The sequence below is a fragment of the Sturnira hondurensis genome, unplaced genomic scaffold, assembly GCF_014824575.4.
Source record: "Sturnira hondurensis isolate 20B ecotype Veracruz unplaced genomic scaffold, ASM1482457v3 Scaffold0018525, whole genome shotgun sequence".
Lineage (NCBI taxonomy): Eukaryota > Metazoa > Chordata > Mammalia > Chiroptera > Phyllostomidae > Sturnira > Sturnira hondurensis.
The window spans coordinates 10,836,141-10,861,926 of NW_028091156.1; the positions used below are offsets into that span (position 1 = coordinate 10,836,141).

The 25,786-nt window shown below is 40.6% G+C and overlaps 1 protein-coding gene across 2 annotated transcripts; it reads right to left on the reverse strand.

Annotated features, from left to right (window-relative positions):
- Positions 1-2,782: 2,782 nt before the first annotated feature.
- Positions 2,783-25,517, reverse strand: UCHL5 (ubiquitin C-terminal hydrolase L5). Of its 2 annotated transcripts, none has more exons than XM_037069505.1 (11): positions 25,328-25,517; positions 21,411-21,474; positions 19,748-19,853; positions 16,516-16,641; positions 16,372-16,433; positions 16,163-16,293; positions 14,311-14,374; positions 12,382-12,484; positions 11,346-11,456; positions 8,925-9,023; positions 2,783-3,451 (listed from the first exon to the last, which is right to left on the reverse strand). In XM_037069505.1, the coding sequence occupies exons 1-11, from the start codon at positions 25,401-25,403 to the stop codon at positions 3,407-3,409; spliced, it is 987 nt and encodes a 328-aa protein (XP_036925400.1). In that variant the 5' UTR covers positions 25,404-25,517; the 3' UTR covers positions 2,783-3,406. The 2 variants fall into 2 exon arrangements, with proteins under 2 accessions (XP_036925400.1, XP_036925401.1); XM_037069506.1 differs by having other exon boundaries at positions 11,346-11,453; positions 25,328-25,516.
- Positions 25,518-25,786: the final 269 nt, after the last annotated feature.

Consider the following 25,786-nt stretch of genomic DNA (forward strand, 5'->3'; position numbering starts at 1 on the left):
GAAGCCATCTGCCTGTTGCTTTAGCTGTTCTGAGCAGCATGCTGAGTGGCAGAGGTGGAAATTTTCTGCCTTCACGTGTAGATTCATCAGGTGCTGGCAGTCGCGGCAGGTTCCTGCAGTCATTTCTGGAGGCTCAAACCTGACCTCACACCTCCACACCTTCCGGTGACTCTGGGGGGAACTAAGTCCTTTCACAATTCCCAACATTAATCCCCACCCTTCTTAAAAATAGCTAGAGTGGCTTCCGCTTATCAACTTTCAAAATAATTTATGCCACATAAGTCTATGTGGCAGAATATGGTGAGGGCATGTAAGACTAATGCACCAAACCGTGTGTAAACATGTGGGGAAAAGGGTCATTAAATACCCTAAAATGTTAATGCAGTCTTCCTTGGTGGTAGAACTAGAGGTAATTTACATCTTATTTTTGCTTACCCTTCTTTAAAGTTTTTTTTTTTTTTTAGGAGGCAAAACCTTAAAAGCCATTTTTCCCCTCAAAGAAACAAAGTCCTCCTGCAGAAAATAAAATGTAATTTCCGAATGTATCTTGAACTATTTTAGGCAACTAAGAGGATTAACTATAGGTATTAGTCCCCGTGTAACATGGTGATACAGAAGCGTAGGTCATGGTCTGGATTGGGGAGCAAGCTGCCCTAGTTCATGGCCTCCGACCAAGTATTTGTCTATGCTAATGCACAGCCGAACTGAGGGCTCTGCTGGCAAAGGGCAGCTGTCTTGGGAACTAAACATACGAGGTGAGACTAGCCAGTGCCACTGCTGTTGGTGAGCTTTCTGTTTATAATACCCACGTACAGCCCTGAGATTTGGCAAGCTCTTTTAAAAGGCATAAAACAGAATGGAATGGCCTTCACCTACCCACCCACTAAATGAGATTTTAGAAGAGAAAGGGCTAAAGTGAAATGAGCAAAGGAGACTTTCTTTTAAATACCACCCCCCCTTTTTTTTACTTTCCACATAATTAACATTTCATATACATATATTTCTGGATCGCTCTTTATTCCCCATTTTCTCTACCTAGACAAGGACAATTCATACTTCTTTATTCGCTGGCAGAAATTATCACGAAGGATCACGACAAATGTGCAATCATCAAAGAAGAAACAGATAAAACGAACCACTCTTAAGCTATGGAAACACCCTTTAGGGAATTTTATGAGAATGAGATTAAGAACTCCTGACACCTATTAAAACTACGGGCAATAGTTTTAGAAAGCTACTTTTAAATGTCATGTCACACTAATTCCTCTTGTTAAAAGCATCTTTCAGCCCTGGCTGGTGTAGCTCAGTGGACTGAGCGTGGGTCTGTGAACCAGACAATCATGGTTCGATTCCCAGTCGGCACATTCCTGGGTTGCAGGCCAGTTCCCAGTGGCGGGTACATGAGAGGCAACCATACATTGATATTTCTCTCCCTCTCTCCTTCCCTTCCCCTCTAAAGATAAATAAATAAAATATTTTTTTAAAACATCTTTCAATGACAAGCTTTTAATTTTGATAAACACTAATTTGGGAACTTTCATGGTTAATGCCTTTCTAGGACCTCAGAAAGCTGTGGCCGCCCTTCAGTCAGAGATACGCGCCTGTGTTTTCCCGTAGGACACTGCCTACTTCAGCAATTACGTTTAAGTCAGCACCCAGTCTCAAGTTCGTTTTTGTGAGGTGGGGGTCGTAGTTCATTTTCTTCCCACGTGGGTGCTCAGCTCTGCTGGGGTCATGTATTGAAAAGACTTTCCTTCTCTGCGGGACTGTTACTACCGTTGTCAGAACTCAGGTGGCCACACCAAGGCGAACCGGTTCGCAGGCGCTCTCCCCTGGACGGTTGGCTTGTTTGTCCATCCACAGGCCGGGCGACACAGTCGTGATTACCAGGTGCTGCCTACAGTGCTCCTTCTGTTGCTTTAGAAACTGTAAGCCTCCCCAAATGAGGGGATATAAATTAAGTTTAAATAAATGAATGGGGTCAAGCTTAGCCTAAAATAATTCTTATAAAACCGTCTTTAAACATTGCATCACAGCTTTGAAAACACTCCAGAATTACTATCCTATCCAGAGCCAAAATATATTTACCCACAAACAAATGAAAACCTACAAATTCTTCCTTATGGACCTCTAACCAAAATTATGAAAAACATTTTATTGCCTTTTCTACTCAGTTTCCCACCAGGTTTTATCCCATTAGTCAGTAACACCTCCATGTAGTGAAAGCTTAAAAACCACCCTTTCAAAAGTCCTGTGTCTGAAGCTGGAAGTCAGATCCACCCTCTCCCTGTATGTGTTTAAACTTTCCATAATGAAATGTGAAAAAGTCATGTATCAATTTCAGAAATGTGCTAAAAACATTGATCATAGATGTTTTATAACATTTTCTTGAAAGTTTAAGTTGGAAAAGATTGGGAACAAGAACACAATGTTATTTTTATAAAATAAAAAAGCAACTCCCAAAAACAATGGTGAGGAAAAACTCCCCTGAGGGCAAACTGTCTGTGGCTCTTGGAACCCACTGGGCTGTACACTGTTGTTCATGTTGGCATGGGAGGGTCCTCCGCCACTAACACCCTCTTAAATAAAAAGCAGATGCCCCAAATTGTCAAACCTTCAGTATTTTATAAAAATACAGATTAACAGCTGGAACAAATGTTGCTAAGCTAACACCAGAAATCTTTAGGATTTACTATTTGTTCTTAACCTGAAATTTTGCTTTGAAAATAATATTCACACCTTCTTGAAACAGTTTTACATAAATAACCCCACACACTTAGAATTTGCGAAAATAAAATTGGGATGTTTATTACTTTTTCTACTGGCAGCAATGAAAATCACTAGAAACTGTACTTTTGTCCTTTGCAAATGACCTGCATTAAAATTCTATTTTTCCAAATAATTAATATAGGACATAAAATTCAGTTTTAAAATCCTCAAAATATTTAATTATCCGAGACAGAAATACTGATTTTTTCCCATTAACGATGAGAACAAGAGATCAAGTTCAATCAAGATCTGACATTTATAAACTTTAAGCATTTGACAGAGCTAGGTGATCAAAGGATTAATTTTAACAATTACAGGTAAAGAATACCATGTGTTCATTTTCTAGGTCCATTACAGTAGCTATATCTGCAGGGAATCACAGAAGTTCTCAGGTCCAATGTCAAATAATGGAATTTGGGCAAGCACTCTCAGCATCATTTGTATTTAATAGGCACTCCATGCACATGACGCAGGTAGGGAAACGTTTGTGGGTCCATGCATTAAAGACAAAACAGACCGGTACTATCGCCAAACGTGCAGAGTCAGTCAGGGTGTTGCTCAATGTTCTTTATACTTAATGGTTCCCATGGAAATAAATGCAGAAGCAGAAATGTGTGCACATCCCAAAGTATCTTCTTTATTTGGTTTCCTGTGCTTTCTTTGCATTCTGTTTTTCTTTTGCCTAGAAATTAAAGATAGTATATTATAAAATCTTAAAAGTCTGTTTTAGAGCATGTTAAAAGAAAATATCTGACAGCATTCTTAAGCTAAAAGGCTTCTAATGCAGTGTTGGTAAGATTTCTAGAGATTTGCAACTATTTCTGGATGATTAGTTACAATTTACTCTCATTCAAAAAATCACATTTGCTTTGTACTTCTATCGGAATTTGAAATGTATTATTTTAATTCTAATAACTTAAAATATATAATTACTCCTTCCATAAAGCCATACTAATTCAAAAGTATTTCAAAACAATATATTTATGTATGTGCCCACTTCTCATTCAAATAAAATATATAGAAAAAAAACCTGTAATAGTTTCTAAATATTTGGATGAATTTAACACAAGAGTTCCTAAACCTTACTTATATGACCTGAGAAGTATTTCACACATTATCATAATTATACAGCTCGAACACAGTCATTCCATTTTAATGTTCCACAGACGAAGCAGCCAGAGTTTAGAGATGCTATCAACCCGGGCAAAGCACATGGCTGGTGCACAGTAAACCACAGCAGTGGTCCCGAGACACGCCTTTTGCAGTGTGCTGCTCAGTGTGCGCCCAGGGGCCTGTCGAGGTGCAGGGAGATTCTGTAAAATGCCTGCCCGAGGCTCTGTGTTTCTGACAATCTCTCGGGATGCCAGTTCTGCAGGTCCGCAGACAACACGTAGAGAAGCGAGATTTGAGGGTGACAGAACGCAATGTTCCTTCCACTCGGCCTCAGAACCAGAAAGGGACACATTAGACTTCTGCCATTACACAGTTAAGAAAGAACTTCCTTAGATTAAAAATAAGGTACTTAGGAACAATTATCATCTTTTTCAAATGACACATTAGATAATATAATTATTATACAACTGTATGATAAAACTCATACAGTTTTATGCTGTGCTCTAGAGTGTCTTAAAAGTAAACATTATGTGTGCCATATAAAAAATAATAAAATTGCCTGCATGAACATTTTTTGTTAACAAGCACAGTCTGTAATTTGATATGTACATGATTTCTCACACAAAGAACTTTTGTTTCTAAATAATACAATAGGTTTTAGACGTAATTTGAAATAAGAATATGTACCTCTTTCCTTATTGATTTCTAAATATACTGTAAATATTATAGTCTATTGAGTAGGATTAACAAGAATGAATTTACTGGTTTATAGTGTAAACTTCAGAACATACATGAGCAAAGAAAGACATATAATGAAGAAAGTGCCCATACATTTATTAAACTATATAATTCAGGTATAATTAAGGATAAGTCAAATTAAATAAGTTAAAAATAATTATCACCATTTGTTAAGCATTTATCATGTACTTTACAGGTAACCATCATTGATCTTAAGGATTCATGAACTAGGTATGACTCCCAATTTACAGAAAAGGAAATAGATACTACATATAATAACTAAAAATACCTGCTAATAAGTTACATATATGTATTCTGTTCTACCTTTGTTAAAAAGTAAAAAATATACCCTGGCTGGTGTGGCTCAGTGGATTGAGTGCCAGCCTGTGAACCCAAAGGGTCGCAGGTTCAATTCCCAGTCACGGCACATGTCTGGGTTGCAGGCCACATTCCCAGTAGGGGGCACATGAGAGGCAACCACATATTGATGTTTCTCTCTCTCTCTCTCTCCCCTTCTCTCCCCATCTCTCTAAAAATAAATAAATAAAATCTTTAAAAAAATACTATCAGATTTCCAATAGCATGGAAAAATACACTATTAAAAAACACCTTCCTTCTGCATAGTATGCCAATGAGATACTAAAACTGCCTAATCAAGTCAGATTAAGTCTGTAATCATAGGTATTAATGCACACATATTACAAATAGCGTTTTCTACCCTATTTATATTAAGGGACAGAAAAAGTTCTGACAATTTGTTATCTATTACCAATTAAATTACAATGTCTTAGTAAAATGTTATCTATTACCAATTATATTACAATGTCTTAGTACAATGTCTTTAGTAAAAGTCAACATTTTGAAGTTGCCTTGAATGCCCCATAGCAACTGAATTTATAGTTTTACATTATGGTAGGTTATTGGTAGGTTAAAAACTTGGAATTGACTCAGTTACATATAAAAGTTAAGAGAAAATTTTTAAAAGAATTTTAAGTATACTTGAACAAGTTAAAGTTTTACAAACAATATCTTTATCTGACTATTATTTTTTAAAGATTGTATTTATTTTTAGAGAGAGATGAAGGGAAGGAGAATGAGAGGGAGAGAAATGTCAGTGTGAGAGAGAAACATCTACAGGTTCCCTCTCACACCCCCACCGGGGACCTGGCCCACAACCCAGGCATGTGCCATGGCAAGAATCGAACCAGTGACCTTTCGGTTTGTGGGGCAATGCCCAACCCACTGAGCCACAATGGCCAAGGCTATCTTATTTCCTTTTATATTTAAGGTTCAGATTTGACATATGACACCAGAGGTTTTATAACTATGAATTTCTAGGGTTACCTCCAGAGCACTTTTTATGCAACACACAGTCAGTGAACTCATCAGATGAGGGTAGAAGCCCTGATACAACAAAAAGGCTATGAAGGCAAGACCTTAACCTGATCCATGACAGCCACGTGCCCTAGGAGATTCAGTCTTCACCCTTGCTTTGCTACTCAGGAGGATGAAAAGACTTCCAGAGTTCAAACACATTCTTGCCACTGAGGGCTGCAGCCTGCAGCGACTGCCTCAGCGGCCCAGAAACCTGACCGGGGCGAGCTGGGGTTCCGCAACCCTGCCCGGAGGAGTCGTGTCTGGTTCCTTCCACCCTCTCTCATGCTTTTCCCCATACTCTACTTTCCCTTGGAACACTTCGACTTCACAATCCATTTCTGAATTCTCTAAGTAATTTTTCTTGGATGTATTACCATTAAGTGACTATCGCTATTAAAAAGCCTTTATATTAAAGGCAGTTATAAAATTTAATCTCAATCTTTTCTCTTTTTAAATTTTAACCTCATTTACCCTATCAGCAGAAAGTGGTATTTTCCATACTTCCTTTTTAAAATAAGGTAAATAAGAATATAATTGTGCTATGGAAGCTGATTTGTCGGTAGAGATTAAGCATTTAATTCTAACCAAAGAGTTAAAATTTTGTGGATGTGAAACCCTTCCTCTAGGATCTTTCCCATGACTTTTTCTGGCACTTACAAAATTTTAAAGAAGCTATTCAGCACAGTCCTGTAATTAATTATTTTCCCCCAATTCTATCATAAATCACTTAAAAGAAATCTCTCCTTCATGTGTACAGCCATAGACTTTAACAGAGTTCCTGACCTATGTTTGCAGCTACACAAATGATGAGTAATTAAAACATTTCAAAAATTTTAATCAGATAATGAATGATCTGAATTCTCTTCAGACTCTAGGGGGATAACATAGCCTATATACAAGAAATACACGTATCTCAGTAGTGTATACACGGTATCAATAATCAAAGAACACTTTGGAGAGACAGACAAAAGCCAGGAGGCGAGGAACCACCGGCTCAGTGAAGCAAACAAAGGCAAAGGCAAAGGCAAACACAGGAACCCGCGGCCCGGGTGCTCCCACGGTGCTCCTGCACTGCCCCCTTGTGTTCAGATGGGAGCTCAGGCCCCACAGTGCTGCCGCAAAAGCTGACAAGCTTGGGTTCTGTAACTATCCTTTTTAAAAAATCTGGAATTACACTGTTATTAAAACCAAACAAAAATTGTCCTTTTCCCAATTTTTACAAAATATTTACTCACAGTATGATCTTAAAGTGAAATATACACATTTAAAGTTTATCAAATAACATTTGCCAGCTCCTTACTATTTACACAAAACATATCATATGATTTAGCAAAACAGTCTACATTATTAATTATTTTTTTATTAGAGAGCTATCTCATAGTGCATTATACAAAGAACACAAGAGCTAGGTAGTCTGTTAACTGAGCCAAACTGAGAATCACAGAATCTTAATCGTTAATCTAAAACTTTAAAAGTCAGTTTCCTATCTTGGACTTTCATAACTTTGATACCCTAAAATGCATGAATAGAAGAATGTACATTAAAAAGAGAAGATTTAGCAGTCTTCTGCAAAAATTTTTGCGTTTAAAGGTAAAAGTTGAAGCACATGATTCAGGATTTGGGAAATAAGGTACATACAAAAATGTTCAACTTACATCTCGTATTATTTAGAATTCATGATCATGTAAAACAGCTGGGTGGAAATGTACCTTTGCTTCATAAAATTAAAATTAATAAGAAAAAATATATCTAGTTCTGGTCTTCAAGTAAATGGTCCAATATTTTATTTGTCTAGGAGTTGTCTTCTCAAAGTATTTCTCAAAATGTGGTACAGACTGGCTGCTTTAGAATCACCTGGAGGAAGCAGGGCTTCTTAAAGACTCCTTCCCTTATATCACAGTGTCTGACTTGTCTGAGGGGCCAAGTAACATGTATTTTAAAAAGTATCCGGCAAGGGTCACTTTCAGAAACACTGGTTTACAGTATAAACTTAAAAACAATTTTAATTTGTTTCACTTACTGAACAAATCTTTCAGTACCTTATAGTAAAGAAAAAAGAAATTTAGAGTGTTTCACTGACCAATGCTAGTTTCCCATCCATGGAAAGAATACTAGCTTCCAGATAACAAAACTCAATTTTTAGTCTGGGCTACATTTTTTCCCTCGTCAATGTCTGTTCTAGTTCTAAATTCTACGATAACTCAAATGCTTGTTAAGTTAAATATGGAAAATCTATTATCTCAGTTATTAACATTAAAAGTTTTTTAGCTTAAAGAATGGAGAATATTTTCAGTTTTATTCTGCTGCGGTACAACCTGAGCTGGGCGGCACAACAGGGAACCGCCCCTTAATTTTCTTAACAAACACCTGGTTGAACTCATGCCCATCTAGAATATTAAACTGTAGGTGAAGGTGAGTAAACAAAAGTCAAAAGCTTCAACTAATCTTACCTCTGCATAAGCCAAAAAGAATTTTGTCTGGGGGGACCTAAATCCCATTCAATAGAGGCAGTAACGCTGTGATAATGATCCATGGGGCCAGGCGGGCCCTGATTTATCAGAGGTAACCTATGTGAAGGCCCACCTGCTGCGCAGTACACCGTAAGCTAATACAAGGGTGTGGGATGCAAACTGTAACTGAAAAATTGAAAAAGAAAAAAATTCCACGAAAACCGAAACATATATAGAAAGAGAGATACAAGGTATTCACCAGGAAAATTCTTACCTTTTCTTTTTAAAAAAGATTTCATTATTTTTTTAGGGAGAGGGGAAGAGAGAGAATCATCAATCAGCAGCTTCTCATACACGCCCTGACCGGGGACCGAACCCCACAACTCAGGTATGTGCCCAGACTGGGAATCGAACCAGTGACCTTTCACTTTGCAGGATGATGCCTAACCAATCCAGCCACACCAGTCAGGGCCTTACCTTTTCTACCAGTGGTATTAACTGCTGGTGTTCTGCTAACGTCTTTAACAATTCCATAATGAAAGGCAGGTAATTGTGCTTCCTTCTGATATTTTCGATCTGAAAATGAAACAAATATCAAGCCATACTAGCTTTACATTCTAAGTTTCTGACATTTTAATTTTGCATACAATTCAGAATAGAAGTGGGGAAAAGAAACCTTCCATTTTCAAAAAAAAATTTTTGAAATAATGAGATTACATTCCTGCTGAAAAAAATATACGGTAAACATGCTGAGTTTCTTGGGCATGGCTTCCTATTGGTTCAGCAAATAATGGAGACCTTTAAGAGTTAATCTAAGACTGTTTATGAAAACTTAACTTACAAAAGCAGCACTCCTGCCACCCACACCTGGGCAGTCGTCAGGCCAAGCCTCCTGAGACCAGCTTCTTTTGGGAAGGTGCATCTTTCTTTGAATTATTTTCAACCAAAACAGGGTAGAGTATAGGGGGAAATCTGTGCTTCAGTGGAAAACTAAGCATGGTCTAGATCACACCCTCCCAAGTTATGTGATTCGAGCCTTACACTGCCAGTGAGCCATGAAATATTCTGTCTGGCAGAGGTTCAGCATACTTCACATTCACCATAGGAAAAAGTGATTCCCATTGTTTGTAAATTCATTTAAACATTCCTCTACTTCCTCTAAATTTGAGCTGCTTTGATTTCTCGTGTGAACTAGTTATGACACCTTACAGATTCCCTCAATTAATGAATTAAAATCTTAACATATTCATTTTATGTAAGTATGACAATCATTTTACCATTTTTTGAGCAAAGCATTCTCAAACAATACACCAGGTAAAGATTCTGAAAAACTACTTTTGTGTTTTATGTTAGGCAAATATTAAAAAATTATGTGATAACCCTGCATAAGAATATATTAAGTGTTTGGATAGTTAAATTTTTTTATATCACATTAAATGGAAGATGAACATTCAAACTTTCATCCCTTATTTCCCTGTCTCCATGCACCGGGCCCTCCTTTTCCTGCCTGGAATACCTGGGAGCCAGCCACTACCACCCAACCTGAAGAAATCCCACTAGTTCAGGGCCATTTCATTGATTTAATAATCATTTGCTGGCTATTACATATGATGCAAAGCAATGTGCTGATACCACCATGGTGGGCAATAGAGACGACCCTTGCCTTCAGCTGAGCTGAGCCAATGCTCTCTGCACTGTGACATGCATGACCAATGACAGGAGTACCATGTCCAAAGTCAAGTCCCTTCACTCTTTCCACTTTCTCTGAAAAAAGCTTATTGGGCAGATTGCAAGTGAAGGAGAATGATATCACTAAATATAGCCTTGCATTGTAGTTGACTCTGAATAATAAAAATGTCTGACATAATTAAATGAAAAAAATTTTAAAACCTAAAAAATTGGAAAGCAAAATAAAACAAATTAACCGATTTGTGTATCAAATTGGTAATATAACTAATCCACACCAAGAGAAAAGTTTTTCAAGTGAACTTAAAAACATGGTAATTTAATTTTATACATAAAATGGGATATATCCTCAGGAAAAAAATTCATGTAAGAAAAAAAAATAACATAGAAAAAACTTTTCAGTTATCAGCACTCCCAGTATTGTTATTCTAAGCTTTAAATAACTTATGCATACACACACACACATTTACATATAGCATAAAGCATATAAATATTTACTTTACATACATATGCTAGAGACGTAGCAGAAAGCAAATAAGTAATTATGTTACTGTTGTCAGGAGCCTAGATTTTCAGCTTAAAAGAAAAGATACAAATGCTTCATTTTAAGTATAAAAGCCCTTTAAACCTATTACTTGAATATTAATATGGAATTCACATTGTGTTTTCTCTTCAAAAACGGAACCCCAAAATCAAACAAACATGTATTTCTTAGCTCTGAAAAGACCTAGAAATAATAACCAATCAGCATCACTAAGCACTCTGAGCACTCAAAGAATGGTTCCTAAACACCACTTCCCACCGAAGGACCCAGGGCTTCTGGAAGAAAACGGCTGACTGTGAGTCTGCAGCAGGAAACGTACAGGACGGGTCTGAACGTCTCATCACCTAGCAGGGACAGGAGGCAGCTCCTGTCAGGACTCAGGAGACAGCCTGGAGTGTCTCCTACTGGCCAAAGCAGGGATAACTAGAGCATTTATAGTAAGTGCAGTGAGCTGAAACATCAAGTAGGTTAAAAATCTGTTGATAATAATACTTAAACATTAAAATTAGAGAAATCTTACTAGTTACTTCTGTAGAGTGCCAGAAAACCAACCCATGGTCTGAAAACTATTACACAATGGACGAAAAAGGATCTATCAGTCAAAATACCTCCATGTCAAAATAGATCACTCTACATTGAAACACTGAAGAAATAAATTTTAAAAATACCTTATATCTTTTTAATTTCTGCACTTCTTCTTCAATAAGCATCTGATTTTTGGCCACCTCTGATTGAATAGCACTTAACATGTTACCCTGATCCGTATCCATGGGTTCCTCCTTAGGGGAAAGAAAAGAAACAACATACCCTAAAACCTGAGGCTTGAGCCCAGAGTATTTGCAAATGATAAACACAGTACAGTTCTTTTCAAGTTTTACTCTTAACACAGTAGCTGAATACCAGCCTCGTCAGTGCACTATTAAAGGCTAAAAGCCCCACGGAGTGTCCTCCACGTCTCCATATTCTACAACACATAAACGTTAACTAAACAATCCATTCTGGAATACACTTCAGTGCTGTGCCCTTTCACTCAGCTAGAAAATTGTTTCAACATATTCTTTAGAAAATGCGATCAAAGGAAATGTAAAGATTGTCTGTTACTAATTCGCTTGTCCAATCGTATTTACTACAGAAAGATAATCAATCATAAAGACTAGTAAAAATTATACGTCAATCTCAATGTACCCAGTTGATCCTGTGGGGAATGTAGTCTACCTTGCTATGTATTTAATGACAGTAAATAATTAACTGCTAACATTTAGTTAACACATACTACTTGTCAGTCACTGTCTAAATCAGTGAGATATATACATATATATATATGTGTGTATGTATATGTCTACATATGTGTATAGATGTGTGTATACACACACAGACACACAAATATATAAAATCTCAGTTAATCCTTAGGATAAACTGAGGTAGACACTGCAAGGTAAGCACCATCACCCGCATTTTACATAAGAAACTGAGGCACAAAGAAATACACTCAAATCCATACATTCACTTGGTGGCAAAGCCAAGAGCTGAATCTAGGCAGCCTGACTCCTGGGTGCATTAAGCACCACTCAGAACACTCAAGTAACAGCAGGAAAGAAAGAAGAAGAGGAAGAAAGGCAGGAGGGGAGAGGAAGGAAAAAGTAAACACTTTCCCTGAGAAAACAGCTAAGTTTGACCTCTATACTTAAAAACACGGCCACAAACCTCGGCAAGCTGTCTTTGTAACTCTGCTATCTTTTGTTCATATATCATTTTTCTGTCAGACACGATGGCCATCAAGTTAAATCGAATTTCACCTTCACTGTACCTAAAAAGAAGTTAAAGTTTATAATGTAACAAAGAATCGTAACACTATTACAATGAAGACAGTCTGTAGTGATTACTCCAGGATTCCCTGGGAGAGCAAAGTCAATGGTTCATGCATAGGAGAGTCAAAGTGGTGAAAGATGCCATTCTCCTCCACAATTTCTGTCAAAGTCCTGACAAGAATTTTAGCACATACAGACAAGGTTACACGGAAGTTTATACGGGAGGGCAGAGGGTCTATACTTGGAAGGACAGGAACCCAGGTGGAGGCGTCAGTTGCCCTGATGTCAAGGCTTACGGCCAGTGGCCGAGGCTGCGGCACCGGCAGGGCCAGGTGGGTCCCGGAGCACGGGCGAGCCCTGGGGCAGACCCACGAGAACATGCCCACTGGTTTCACCAGGGTGTAGGACCAGCTCAGCAGGGGAAGGGCAGCTGGTTCAACAAAGGGTGCCAGAGCCCGCGAACAGGCATAAGCAAAAAGAAAAAGGAACACTGACTTAACTTTATAGCATACGTAAAATTAACTCAAAATGCCAGACTTCAATGAAAAATGTTAAAGCATAAACATTTTAGAAAAAAGATGTAGTAATGTCTTTGGAACGTAGGGCTAGGCAAAGAGTTCTTAGGTCTGACAATAAAAACACAATTCACGGTGGGGAAGACTGACTGAGATTCAGAGCTGTAGCTCTAGAAGCTGAGGAAAGGGGCTGCACACAGGGAGAGTCGCCGCAGGCAACCCGTCTAAGGACTGGCAGTACCTGGAGGACGGAAAGAATTTCAAGGCCCCACAGTCCAAAAAACCCCAATTACAAAATAGGCAAAAGGCACGAAAAGGTTTTCAACATCACTAGTCATTAAGGAAATGCAGATTAAAACCACAATGAATCTCTTGATAAAACCAAATGCCAGCAAGGATGTAAAGAAACTGGATCACTCATACATTGCTGGTGGGAATATAAAATGGTACAGCTCCTCTAGAAAAGAGTTTAGTAGTTTCTTGAAAATGAGCCATGAATTTACCATAAAACTCAGCAGCAGTGCCATGCCCCGGGCACGTATCCCAGAGACATGAAAACTCATGCTCACACCAAAGCCTATATACAGATGTCGGTCACAGCTCTGCTTGTGACAGCCGAAACCTGTAGACAATCCAGATGTCCACTTGATGGGGCAATGGGCTGAAAATGGCACGTCCATTCCACAGACTAGTGATGGAAAAGACTGAACCACTGATACTCAACAACCCCCATGAATTTTAGAGAATTATGCTGAGCGAAAGAAGCCAATTCAAAAAAGCAGCATATTGTATGAATTCATTTATATACCACTACACTCTTTAAATGACAAAACGTGCATGGGGGCGGGCGGTGGGGAGTGGCGTGGTGGAGGCTCTGAATGGGCCACAGGAGGGGTCCCTGGGATCATCTGAGTCTCGTCTGCATCAGTGTCAATATCCAGGCTGTGACACTGTGCCCCAGGGTTGCAAGATGTCACCATCGTAGGGCAAAGGCTGCACAGGCTCGCTCTGCAGTCTTTGTATAACTGAACGTGAATACATAATTATCTCAGAAAGTTTAATTTAATTGAAAAAACAGATGGTCAAAAGCAAACTCTACAAAGCAGCTGCACAAAAGATCTAACTAAATGGGGGTTTGCATGTTTAATAGAATTCAGAGATTTTCTGAAATAGACTTCCTGAACACATTCATATTAACCTAATCAAATGCAGATACCCAGTAAGCACTGCTAAAATAAAAACAAAGTAAGAGTGTGTAAAGACGTTTAAAAACCAGAAGGCCACGCCAGTGAGATGAGCTGCGCGCTTACTTTTGTATCCTTTTCTCTATGACGGGCCTCACGGCGCTGATCCAGTCGTCCTGATTGCACGCACCTGGGGAGACAGACGCACAAGCCTTATAGCCACTGAAACCACCATTAACGCTGCTCCCCGACTCTGGTCCGACATCGCTCTTTTTATAAACAGTTCAGGAAATTCAGAGCGGTAAAAATCCTTTCAGCATAACTATGTTCAGCTTTATTTTATTTAACTGACAATTATTGGGGTGACATTCGTTAATAAAAATTATATAGGTTTGGGGTACAATTCTATAATACATCATTTGTATACTGTTTGTGTGTCTGCCACCCCAAGTTCAATTCTTATCTTCTTAGTTACAAATAAGAAAGAATTATCACAAGAATTATCACAATTTATGTGCCACATGATTTTGCCACTGAGTAGGTGCTAAACAATTGTTTGAGAAGGTAATGAATTAGGGAAAGACTAGCCCCCACGGTAGTGGCAAAATAAGGGTTCAGTCCTTACCTGCCTGATTCCCCACCCCCATAACTATAAAAAACTGAGACCCACACATAAGCAAAACCGATTTTACCCAGTTGTTTTAATCCTCTTTTTCACCCTAAGTTTTAACACAGCCTCATAGTTGTATAGTAAAACTTGCTGTTCTTTTTCATCTTTCACTTCCTTTACATGAGAGAAGCCAATGGAGAAAACGCAGAGATCAGATCAACCACCGAACTAGGGAAAATCAAATTCTACAGAACTGAAAGAACATTCTATTCATTTTCTACAACAGACATAAAAAAAATAAATGTTTCACTATAGCAATAGCACGTAAATCTGCATTAGACAAACCACTGGTTCTATACACGGGACAGAATCAAAAAATTACGAACAAGCCCTGGCTGGTGTGGCTCGGTGACTGGAGTGCTGCCTTGCAAATCAAAGGATCACCCGTCCGATTCCCAGTCAGGACACATGCCTGAGTTTCAGGCCAGGCCCCCGGGGGGGGTGTGCAAGAAGCAACCACACGTTGATGTTTCTCTCCCTCTTTGTCCTCCCCTTCCCCTCTCTAAAAAATAAAGGAAATCTTTAAAAAAAATTAAACAGTTTTTACAAACAAAATTAAACAAATTAAAAATAAATAAAATGAAATTCTGGAATTATTTTTATGTGTAAGTATAAAATTTTATGAACAGCAGATAACATTACATTGAATTAAAGCAGTTTTTGAATTAAAAGAGGCCTATAACATTTTTTTAGTTTAATGAGACAAAAATAAAGAGTTACAATTTTTTTATGGGCCTGTTATTTCCGTACTATGTCTGGACTACCAACGTCCCCCACCCTTAGTAACCACTTGTCATTTTCGCTTAAGGTCAGAGACGAGGTGGGATCAGGGCTAATCTGCCCTTTGCACTATTTACATAGAAACTTTGAAGAAACATATTTTTGTAAATTAACATTAAACATTGGAATTAAAGTGACCCTGAATGCAAGGGAAAATATTTTAGTGCTAGATGCTCAGAATTGCTCACTGTTCCTTATCAGTATGTTAAAAATGACAAAAATAACTCAAGTTCACCAGACAAAGTAGTTTTTAAAAGTTAAAAAATAAATAAATAAATCATGTAATCTATGGTTTAATTTTTTTTTCTCTTAGAAAAAAATGAAAGGTTCCAAGTGAACTGCAGCCGCTGGCATGTCCCTCCTGTCTGGAAATTCCACCCAGTGCAGAAGATTCCAGGCCGTCGCCACACTGCACTCCCCGCGCCACCTTCCCCTTCCCTTCTCTGCAGCACTGAGGCGAACACACAGGTGAGTGCCCAATCCTTCCTCCTGGGCAAAGTGGGCTACCAGGAACGGGAACTGGGTTACCTAAATCAATCGGTCCTTCCCGCAATCCGTCTAATTCATACAGTCTTCCGTTAACAGGAACGTAACTGACAAAGTGAAAAGCATCTTCTTCTTTGGCTGATGTCTTTGCATCAAATTCAAACATCTGCTGTCTGCAGTGAAGGGAAAGGAGCATAAGAGACAAACAGGCAAAGAAAGAAGCAGGGCCCATCTGGCGGGAAGTCTCTTACCGGGCGAAGCTGTTGTGTACTTGTCGGATGACATCTGAATTGCTCAGTGCCAAACCTTTCATCTGAAATAATTTTCAAAAGTCACCCATTAAAATAAGAACTAGCACAAAGAGAGCATTTGAAGAATAGTAAGACTGTACTCACAGCTGCATCAAAACTTTGTGAAAATTCTTTAAACTCTGACAACGTCTCTCCTAAATGAACATCTTGATGAGTACAGTTCAGTAACACACTTACTATGGCTTGAGTAGCACAAGCATTATTAATTACCTGTAAAATATACAAGTAAAGATACGAGTTTGTTAGAAAAACTTTTAACCAGAGACAATAACCCCCCAAATACAAAGTGAATAGTTTTCCAATTTTGTTTCCTATCTTCTTAGCATAAACATAATAAGACCTTTAATTTCCATTCTAATCTAGTTTCAAGAACTTGCTGCAGTTCTGGAGTTGAAGATTCTAGGAACCCAAATACATGAAGTGAACTCGCAGCATCACTGACAGCAATCCAGTTAGGGTGGCAAGACCAGCCCTTCCTGACCTAGAGCAGAACTGAGGAAGCCAATAGGACCTGCTTTCCCAGCCTGTTCATGTCCCTCCTCAGTCAGCGCTTTCCCACTGGCTTGCTGCAAGAAGTTTTAAAACATCCAAGACTTGACTAGTCAGGGGCTGTCAAATAAAAAAATGACAGCCAACAAAACAACAGCTGTTGGTGTGAATCAATCAAAATGATGCTTTTTTCTCAGATCTGCAAACAATGTATTTTTGGTGTTACTGCAGAATTCTAGTATTTGGGTTATGTGTGCCACGAGATGAAAAAGACTGAAAATCGCTGTCCTAAACCCTTTGTACCTGTCCAAATTCAACCCATGTTTTGGCACCCAAAGTAAGCTCCAATGGACCTATGCGGTTTTCAGAGAAATTATCCAACAACTCATTTCAGTTTCCCCCCTCGCTGCAGACAGGGCTTCTCCCACAGCCCCCAGAGCCCCCACAGCATCCAGACCATCCAGCTGGAAAGAAGCTCAGAAGGTCAGTGAGCACCTGCAAGGTTAACAGTAGAGACTAACTCAATTTGTACGTGATTGCAAACATATAGCTTAATCTTATTGCTGTATTTTGTCACTGTACTGTAATTGAATACCATTTTCTAATGACAGTCTTTCCATAAAATGGTAATTTACTTAAGATTCTACCATTTGGAAGTTATGTATTTATAACCTGCCTACTTTCAGAAGAAAAAATTTCCATTATCTTCCCTCTTTAATTCCTCTACTTTTCACGGTGCCAGGGGCTCGTGAACCGCCACCAGTTCTTACGTGTTTAACTACAGTATGCCTGAACAACGCCTGGATAAAGATGGCCTTCTCCATGCGGGAACACTCTCTCCTGCTTCCCAACAAATTCAGGGATGCCACCACACCACTGCAATTCCTCTTACAGAGCTCTCTCCTCAAAAGTACCCCATAACAACAAATTAGGGAGAAGTAACAGACCTACAATCCAATTAATATAGTTGCTGATTTCTTTTAATATCTATTTTGATCAGAATCCCAACTCTATCATAAATCTGGATAAAAAAATTTTTATTTTTAAAGGAAACTTCATAAAGGTGGTTAACTTTTTGAGAGTTATTGTTCCCTTATCTTGGGCCAAAATTAGGGTGAAGTTATCTGGGGGTGGGGTAGGAGTAAAGTCAGAAGACATTAAAATTTATATTTACTCACACATTCCTTCTAAATCGTGACACATTTAGAACATGACAAGAGAATCCTATGACACATCCCTATTATCTAAGGACTCCAAATCTGTGATGTATAACTTTAGAAAAAACTTTTTTAAAGACTTAGGAAAACATTCTACCCAAACTCATCAAACTATACGCATTTCCGTGAAGCGAGGCACAGCTGCGAGGCCCTAACCCAACACACTGCCCAGCTCCCTTCCTTCTCGAGGCACTGCCCCGCTTGCTGTGCTCCTTACACAGAGGTCTGTGAGTGCACCTGACTAGTCTCGCTGCCTTCTGCCATCAGGCTGTTATTAATCTAGGATGATCCTCAACCTCTTCCCCCAGTTAATTCCTACTTAACCTCTAGATGTCAGCTAAACTGTCACTCACGGGTGCTTTTTTAGATCTCCCTGAAGGGGCCAAGTCCCACGATTTGGTGGGCAGTGAAGAATCTAATGTTGCACGGAGAAAGGTCTGGCCTTTCCTTGGCTCCTGGGACACGATCTCCAAGCTCTCAGAAAGCCATGCCCCGTGGTGTGCCTTTGTTTACCTGAGGGCTTTGGGCCACACAGATGGTCTAACACTGCGACTTAGGGTGGGGTTGTTTGTCAACAGCACCAGCTTAGCCGCCAGTGCAGCTGGAGACAGACCATCCCTGTGAGCGTCAAGCAGGTCTGTGTGACGGAGGTCCACTGAAAACTCGGGGTGCCCAGAGTCGGTCGAGATTCCCTGGATGGCATTTTTCTGGACACAATGTCACATGTCACTGCCAGGAAAGGCAGTGCCACCTGTGACCCTGCTGGGGGAAGATGACTGGGAGCTTCCTGCCTGGAACCTTCCAGGACTCGGCCCATGTATCTCCTCCCTGGGCTGAACTGAACTTGTGGCCTTTCCTTGTTAAAACCCGTAACTGTGGCGATGACAGCTTGCAAAGCCACCTACGTGTTTTGCTAGCAAACTGCAGCACCAGGGGCTGATCCCCAGGAGCCCCCAAACGTGGAATGTCAGAAGGGAGCAAGCTTCGGGGGCCCCGAACTCTGTAGTTGGTGTCTGACACAAGAGGCCCCTCAGATTATCTTACAGCTGTGCGCCACGACTCTCATTTCACACCAGGCGGCACATGTCACGGTGAGTTTGCCTTTCACTGACTATGCCCACGTCCACCAACCTCCGGCACCCGGCACAGCGGCTGGCACCCTGTGGGCACTTGATCGTTACTTCCTGAAAGACGGGATGGGTGGAGCCAGACACACCCAGGACCACTGCAGCACGCTCTTACCACCTGCATCAGACCATCCTTGCTCGGTAGGAGGTGGTCACTAGACAATGCTTTCCAGAGAAGCATTACCGACCTGTTCTTCTGGGCCCTTACATTACACAGGTTGTAATGACCAGAAGACGACTTCTTCCCTCAACACTGAATTAATCAGTGATCTACACACACACCTCCCATTAGAGTGTATGATTAGCACTAGACAGCCAGCATTATCATCTAATTGGTGCAGTTCTTTGGGGAGCTCGATTTTTAGAGTACAGAGGTCCTAAGAAAAAATGTTTGAGCGCTGCTGCATTAAGGACACAGGGGGAACACAGTCCTGTTTGTAAAAAAGGCTGAGCTCGAGACCTCAGAATACCCAAGCACCATACCTGCTTGGCAAAAAATATCGTGTCGAGTCTGGAGTCCTGAACCACAGAGCCTGCTGGTTCTTCTCCTGGCTGCCACTTGAACAAAAAAATTAACCCGTGAACAGGCCTACAAAATAAAGTACAAATTAGTGACACCGATCCCTGCCTCCTTTTGCAATCCATCATCATCGTGTTAAATTTTACTCAGCTACTTAACAAATACAATGCAAATAAAGTAAACTCAACTTTTTTAAAGGTTTCTATTCAGTTGCCAGAATGTTGCCTAAGACAGGCTAATAAAACTTAAAATGACATCAGTTAAAACAGAATTATAATGAAAGGCTTACTCTCAAATTTATGGATTATTCATTTTCTACCTTACATCACTTCACTTAAAAAAAAGGAAATAAGAACAAAGCAAACCTAAAAGCTGCTGCTAATGTAGACTGAATTCCGACACAGATGAGTGAAGTTCACTTAGGAAGTTTGCTGATAAATGGCTGACAGAGTACACATTGTGAAATGGAGGGAGTGACTTAGGATAGTTATGGAAGCATGAACAGTCCTGCAGTGTGAATGGAAGGTGTCTCCTCGTACCGGGCGAAGTGCCCCCTTTCCCAGAGAAACTCGTTTGCCCAGGAAACAGCAAACTGCCTTCCACGCAACATGAATCCTTCCTGTCCCCTAGACAGTCCCAGTGACACAGCTGTAATGAACCTTCCTGACCACTCGGCCTAAAGTGATCTCTTCTACCTAAAGCGGCTGTGCTTTTTGTGGGGAAGGTAGTGGCTTTGCCAACCATCTCCTTTTTATTAGGAACACAGAAGCTACATCCCAGCAGTCCGCGTCGTCCCTGTGAAAAGCCAACTCCTTGTCTCCATCCCAAGAACTGCCCCCAGTGAAAACTCTGCCCCCTTCTCTTTTGCAATACAGGGCCAGTGCTCGGGGACACAGAGGCAGTAGGCGAGGAGAGGCCAGAGGGGTGGATGTAGTCAGAAGGGAAGAAGGTCCTTCTCGGCATTTCCATCTGGAATCTGAACTGTAACCACGCCAGAAGCAATGTCATAATGTAGAGACAGTTCTGAGTTACTGTCAATATATATTATAAAGTATACTTTTGTTGACAGGCCTCTCCTTCATGTCTTTTATGTTAAAATGTCTCCCATGTTCTAATCCATTAACTCTAAGTGAATGTTGTAAAAAATCAACCCATTACTTTGTTGATAGAGAACTACAGGGACTTAGTTTTTAATTCTTTGCAAGTTACTTTTCATCTAGGAGTCTCAGGTTCTTGATTATAATAGGAGAATAGAATCCTACCTCCCCCGATTGAAAAAAGACTTGAATTAGCCCCGGCTGGTGTAGCTCCGTGGATTGAGCGCGGGCTGTGAACCAAAGGGTCGCCAGTTCGATTCCCAGTCAGGGCACATGCCTGGGTTGCAGGCCAGGTCCCCAGTGGGGGCCATGTGAGGGGCAACCACACACTGATGTCTCTCTAACTCTCCTCCTTCTCCTTTCCTTTCCCTCTCTCTAAAAATAAATAAATAAAATCTTTAAAAAAAAAAGAAAAGAAAAAAGACTTGAATGAGTTAATGTATTCAGCCTATGGTAACCCAAGTATATAAACAGACAAAAGTTTGCTCAAGTATAGACATATTTTGAATGCAGCTAAAATTATACTCACTTCAATTTTTCAAAATTCTCAGGCTCTAAACTCCATATTTCTTCTACTTGGGCACCTCGGCAACCTGAAATAAAAAATTATTTCTTTAGAAAACAAAATACATAACTCATTTTTTCCTTTCATCATTAAATATTAACGAAAAGAAATGAACATTTGGGAAAGACACGAGAAATTAAAATGGTAAAACTGATAAAGTTCACAGTCTAATCCTATTATGTCCTTTACTGTTTTCTAATTATTTACAATGGGAGTATACTGCTTTTATAACCAGAAAAAGTTTCAAGAGTTCATTTTCACTGACAGGCTCCTCTGTGACTACTCCTTCTTGGCTTTTCTCTCAATCGCTAGCTCTTTCTCATCCCCTTTTTTCGCTCTATAGCACAGCTTTCCCAGCTCTGCCCTTGGCCTTTTTAATACTGTGCCCTTTTTAATTAGTAATAAACATCTACCACTTCACAGTGACTTTTCTACCACACATAATAATCTCTTTTCCTAGATTTCTATTCTATTCTATTTTCTGCTACTCAGCATCCCCTAAACATGCTCTTCCTCTCAGACAGTGGTTCTCCACCAGGGTGACTTTTTTGCCCCTCCCAGACCATTTCACACTTCTACTGTCATTATTGTCACACTGGGAAGTGGGGGAAAGGCTTGGTGGCACCTACTGCATAGAAGCCATAGGTGCTACATACCCTATATTGCAGGGGCAGCCCCCGAAAGCAAAGCTTTATCTGGTCCGACAGGTGAGCGGTGCCAAGGCCAGGAAACCCTGCTCCAGGGGGACGGGTGGGACGGATGGTGTGAACGCAGCCTGCCCTCCAGACTGCTGTCTGCTGGCCCTGTGACCATGTGAGCTCTCTGCTCCCCGAGCCAACAGAGTTGTGAGGAATAAATGAGATCTTTGTGGTGCATAAAACAATACAGTGCTGGCACACTTTACAGGCCCACTAAGTGTTAGCTGGTATTACCATAAAGCAAAAAGCAACCATATGTATCAGTGCCTTCTGCATGGAAAGTGCTTTAAATGCATTTTCTCTAATCCCTACAAAGCAAGTATTATATGAGAAAGGTTTAGGGATGTTCAGGGGCTTGCCCATATTCACTACAGCTAGTATATGGAGTGGCTGTTAGGATAATGCTGGCCCTCATAGAATAAGTTAGGAAGTATACCTTCCTCTCTAATTTTTTGTGGAAAATTTGTACAGAATTGGCATTACTTACTCCTTAAATATTTGATAGAATTTACCAGTGAAACCACTATGGTTGGAGTTGTCTCTGTGAAAAGATTTTAAATTACAATTTCAATTTCTTTAATAAATATAAGGCTATACTGATTATTTTTTTCTTGACTGAGCTTCAGTAATTTATGTCTTTACAGAAACTTATATATTTCATTTGTCCTATCCACTGGCATAAAGATGTTTAGAATATCCCCCTATTATCCTTTTACTATCCGGAGAACCTGTAGGGTTATCATTTCCGGTCATTGTGTGCGCTCTCCTCTTCTGATTGGTCTGGTTAGAGGTTTATCCGTTTTATTGATCTTTGGAAAACGGCTTTTGGTTTCATTGACTTTCTCCATTATTTTCTTCTTTTCTCTTTTACTAAATTAATTTAAACTCTGACCTTTATTATTTCCTCTCATCTGTTTATTTTAGATTTAATTTGCTCTTCTTTTTCTAGTTTCTTAAAGTGAAGGTGGGGTCATTGACTTGTTGTAGGAAAAGTAAATCCAGTCTATTACTCCATCCTGGCTGGAGGCAGAAATTTAAAGCTTCCATATTTAACTGGTAGGCTATCACAGTTTGTTTTGGTACATTTATGAATGATGTATGCGTCATACCAATTAAAAGTATAGTTCTGTTCCATCAGTTTCTTAATTTGGTAAAAACTTTGCTCTTACCATGTTATATTCCTCCAAAATTGTATTTATGCATTCACTGAACCCACTAATAATTTCCCCTCAGTGAAGAAACTTTTAAAGTAAATCCATAATAGTTTTCATAATACAATGTTTCACGTTTGAAAGAATGAATTCCCTTATGCATGACTTTTATGAAGTCATTTTCAATTCCAAGTCTTCTGTACACAGGAGATTGGCGCAATCAAGTTACTGGAGTGAATTAATTTTATTTATTTTATTTATTTTTTTTTGGAGTGAATTAATTTTAAAAGAAACAAGTTTGCCTAGTATAATATTGGAGTGGGCAAAAGGAGGTTTACAGTTGTTTGTTTGGGAAATAATTCAATTAATAAGAATGCAAAAATAAACTGTTTTGTGTACCCATTTTTCCTTAAGAAATACACCCCTGTCTTTCGTAAAAGTTAATTTCAACATGTCCTAAAAGGGTTTTGAAAGTACATTTTTATGGTTAAACCCGCAGACATCTCAAACTTGGTATATGTCCAAAACCAAACCCATCTTTCTTGTCCATCAAGTCCATCCTCTTGTACTTCACCAGCCACCCAGGCTAGAAACCATGCAGTCATTTTCACTTCCCCTTTCATCCAGGCGCAGTTCTGTGGATTCACATATACCAAGTCCAATGACTGTCCCTCCTGCTCTCTAACCCCTACTTTGCATCAAGCCAATTGCTCAGACTCTGACCATTTTAAGAGATTTCCAGTTTCTCGCACTTCATTCCAATCTACCCTGGACACTACACATAGTAAACCTTTCTAATTATCAAAATGTCATCTCAGCATTCGAGTATCACTGACAATTAAGTTCCCAGGGACTGACTACAGGGCAATCCAAATGACACAACATGGCATACAACCTGGCCTCAGTTTACAAATACTCCTTCAGACTGTTACATTATATTTTAATCACTTTCCCAGTTGTTCCCTAAGCCACACACTTTTAACAGCACTACTGTTTGTTTTTTCTCCTGCCTGTGTTCTTGTAACATTTTGTTCATACTTCAGCATGGCTAGTCAGTCCACCACAGTAGAGTTTGTCAGTTCTTTGGAACAGCTGTCACGATTTATTCACATTAAAAACCCCCAAACCCTACCAATGCGCCTGAAATACGGTAGCTGAACAATGTACGCTTGGTGATACTCAGCTAATTACAGCAGACAGTATCAATAGCAACGTTTAATTTTTACCATGAGTGAAAGTTTTAATGTAATAGTTAGAATTAATAATATTTAAGAAAATGTAATCAATAAAAAGAACTCACTGCCCAAAAAAGAGGCTGGGAAAGAGAGGGACAGGGAAAGGATAGAAAGTCAAATGTGTTCATTGTTTAGGGTGAAGATGAGGAATACAGCTAGGAAGAAATTTGAAGGCCAGCACGTGGGGGCCCTAGCTCAAGAAAACACACTTCACCGGCAGCCAAAGATAAGCTAGAAGCAGAATCAGCCAAGTAGCCCGTCGGTCCCACGCAGTCAGCGTGTGTGACGTCCGCAGAACTACTCACACACTCAAGGTGTTCTACTTAGAATAACTAGAATCTCGGGCTCCTTGGCGGCTGGGGCCTCTGACACCCCACCCCTCGAGGAGGCATACCCCACCATTTCCTGCAAGACTGAGGGCCTGAGACACGCACCTGGGCGCACCTGCCTGGGATGGGAAGCGCTAGGCGGAGAAGCGGCGGGGAAAACGGAAAGGAGCTTAAGGCGTTGGGGAGCGGGGGTGACAGATTTCAATTAAGCAAGTAATTGGAAACCTGATCTTGAGGATGCGGCAATGCAGAAACACAAGGTCCCTGCCCTCGTGGTGCGACTCTCAAAATCGCTGCGGAAACGCGGCCGCCAGGGGCTGGGAAGGGGGCGGGGCCCCGCATTTCCCTCCAGTCCCCTGGAGCCACCTGCTTTCTGACACGGGGCCTCGTGGCCGCAGGTAACCCTCCAATTCTAGCTCGGGCCTCCTCTGTGACCCCCTGCCCAGGACGGTCCCCTTTGGCTCTCACCGAATCCTTTAATGAGCTCGGTGAAGACCCCGGGGTCGCTTTCCATGAGGCACCACTCCCCGGCATTGCCCGTCATGGCCCCAGCCACACACCGTCCCGCACCACCTCGGACGCTGGCCGGCCCGGCACCCGATGCCGCTGGCCACTGATCTCCGCGAACCCGCCGCGGAGCTCGTCAACCCACGTCACCCCGCCTACTTCCCGACAGCCTCCGGGCGCCGTCCCCTGCAGCGCTTTGGGCTCAGGAGGACGCTCTAGCCACCCAGGAGCCAGCGAAACTCTCCCCCGGCTGTGCTGGATCCGTCACGCTTTCGGAAGGGGCGGGCCCTGAGGGAAGGGGCGGGGCTTCCGGGTGCCGGAGCAGGCCCCATCCGGGACCCTCGCCAGTCCCGAGCAAGGGCGAACCAGATGAGAGGGGCGTGGCTCGTTCCCGGGATCTTGAGGTGGAGGCCCGGGCGG

Bases quoted from the DNA above. Each gene is read 5' to 3' on its own strand.
- UCHL5 (XM_037069505.1), bottom strand. From the start codon at position 25,403: ATGACGGGCAATGCCGGGGAGTGGTGCCTCATGGAAAGCGACCCCGGG. The intron at 9,024-11,345 runs GTATTTTTAAAA...TTTCATTTTCAG, and splicing joins AGAAATTAAAAAGATATAAG to ATCGAAAATATCAGAAGGAA. The intron at 3,452-8,924 runs GTAAGGCCCTGA...TTTAATTTCTAG, and splicing joins TAATACCACTGGTAGAAAAG to GCAAAAGAAAAACAGAATGC.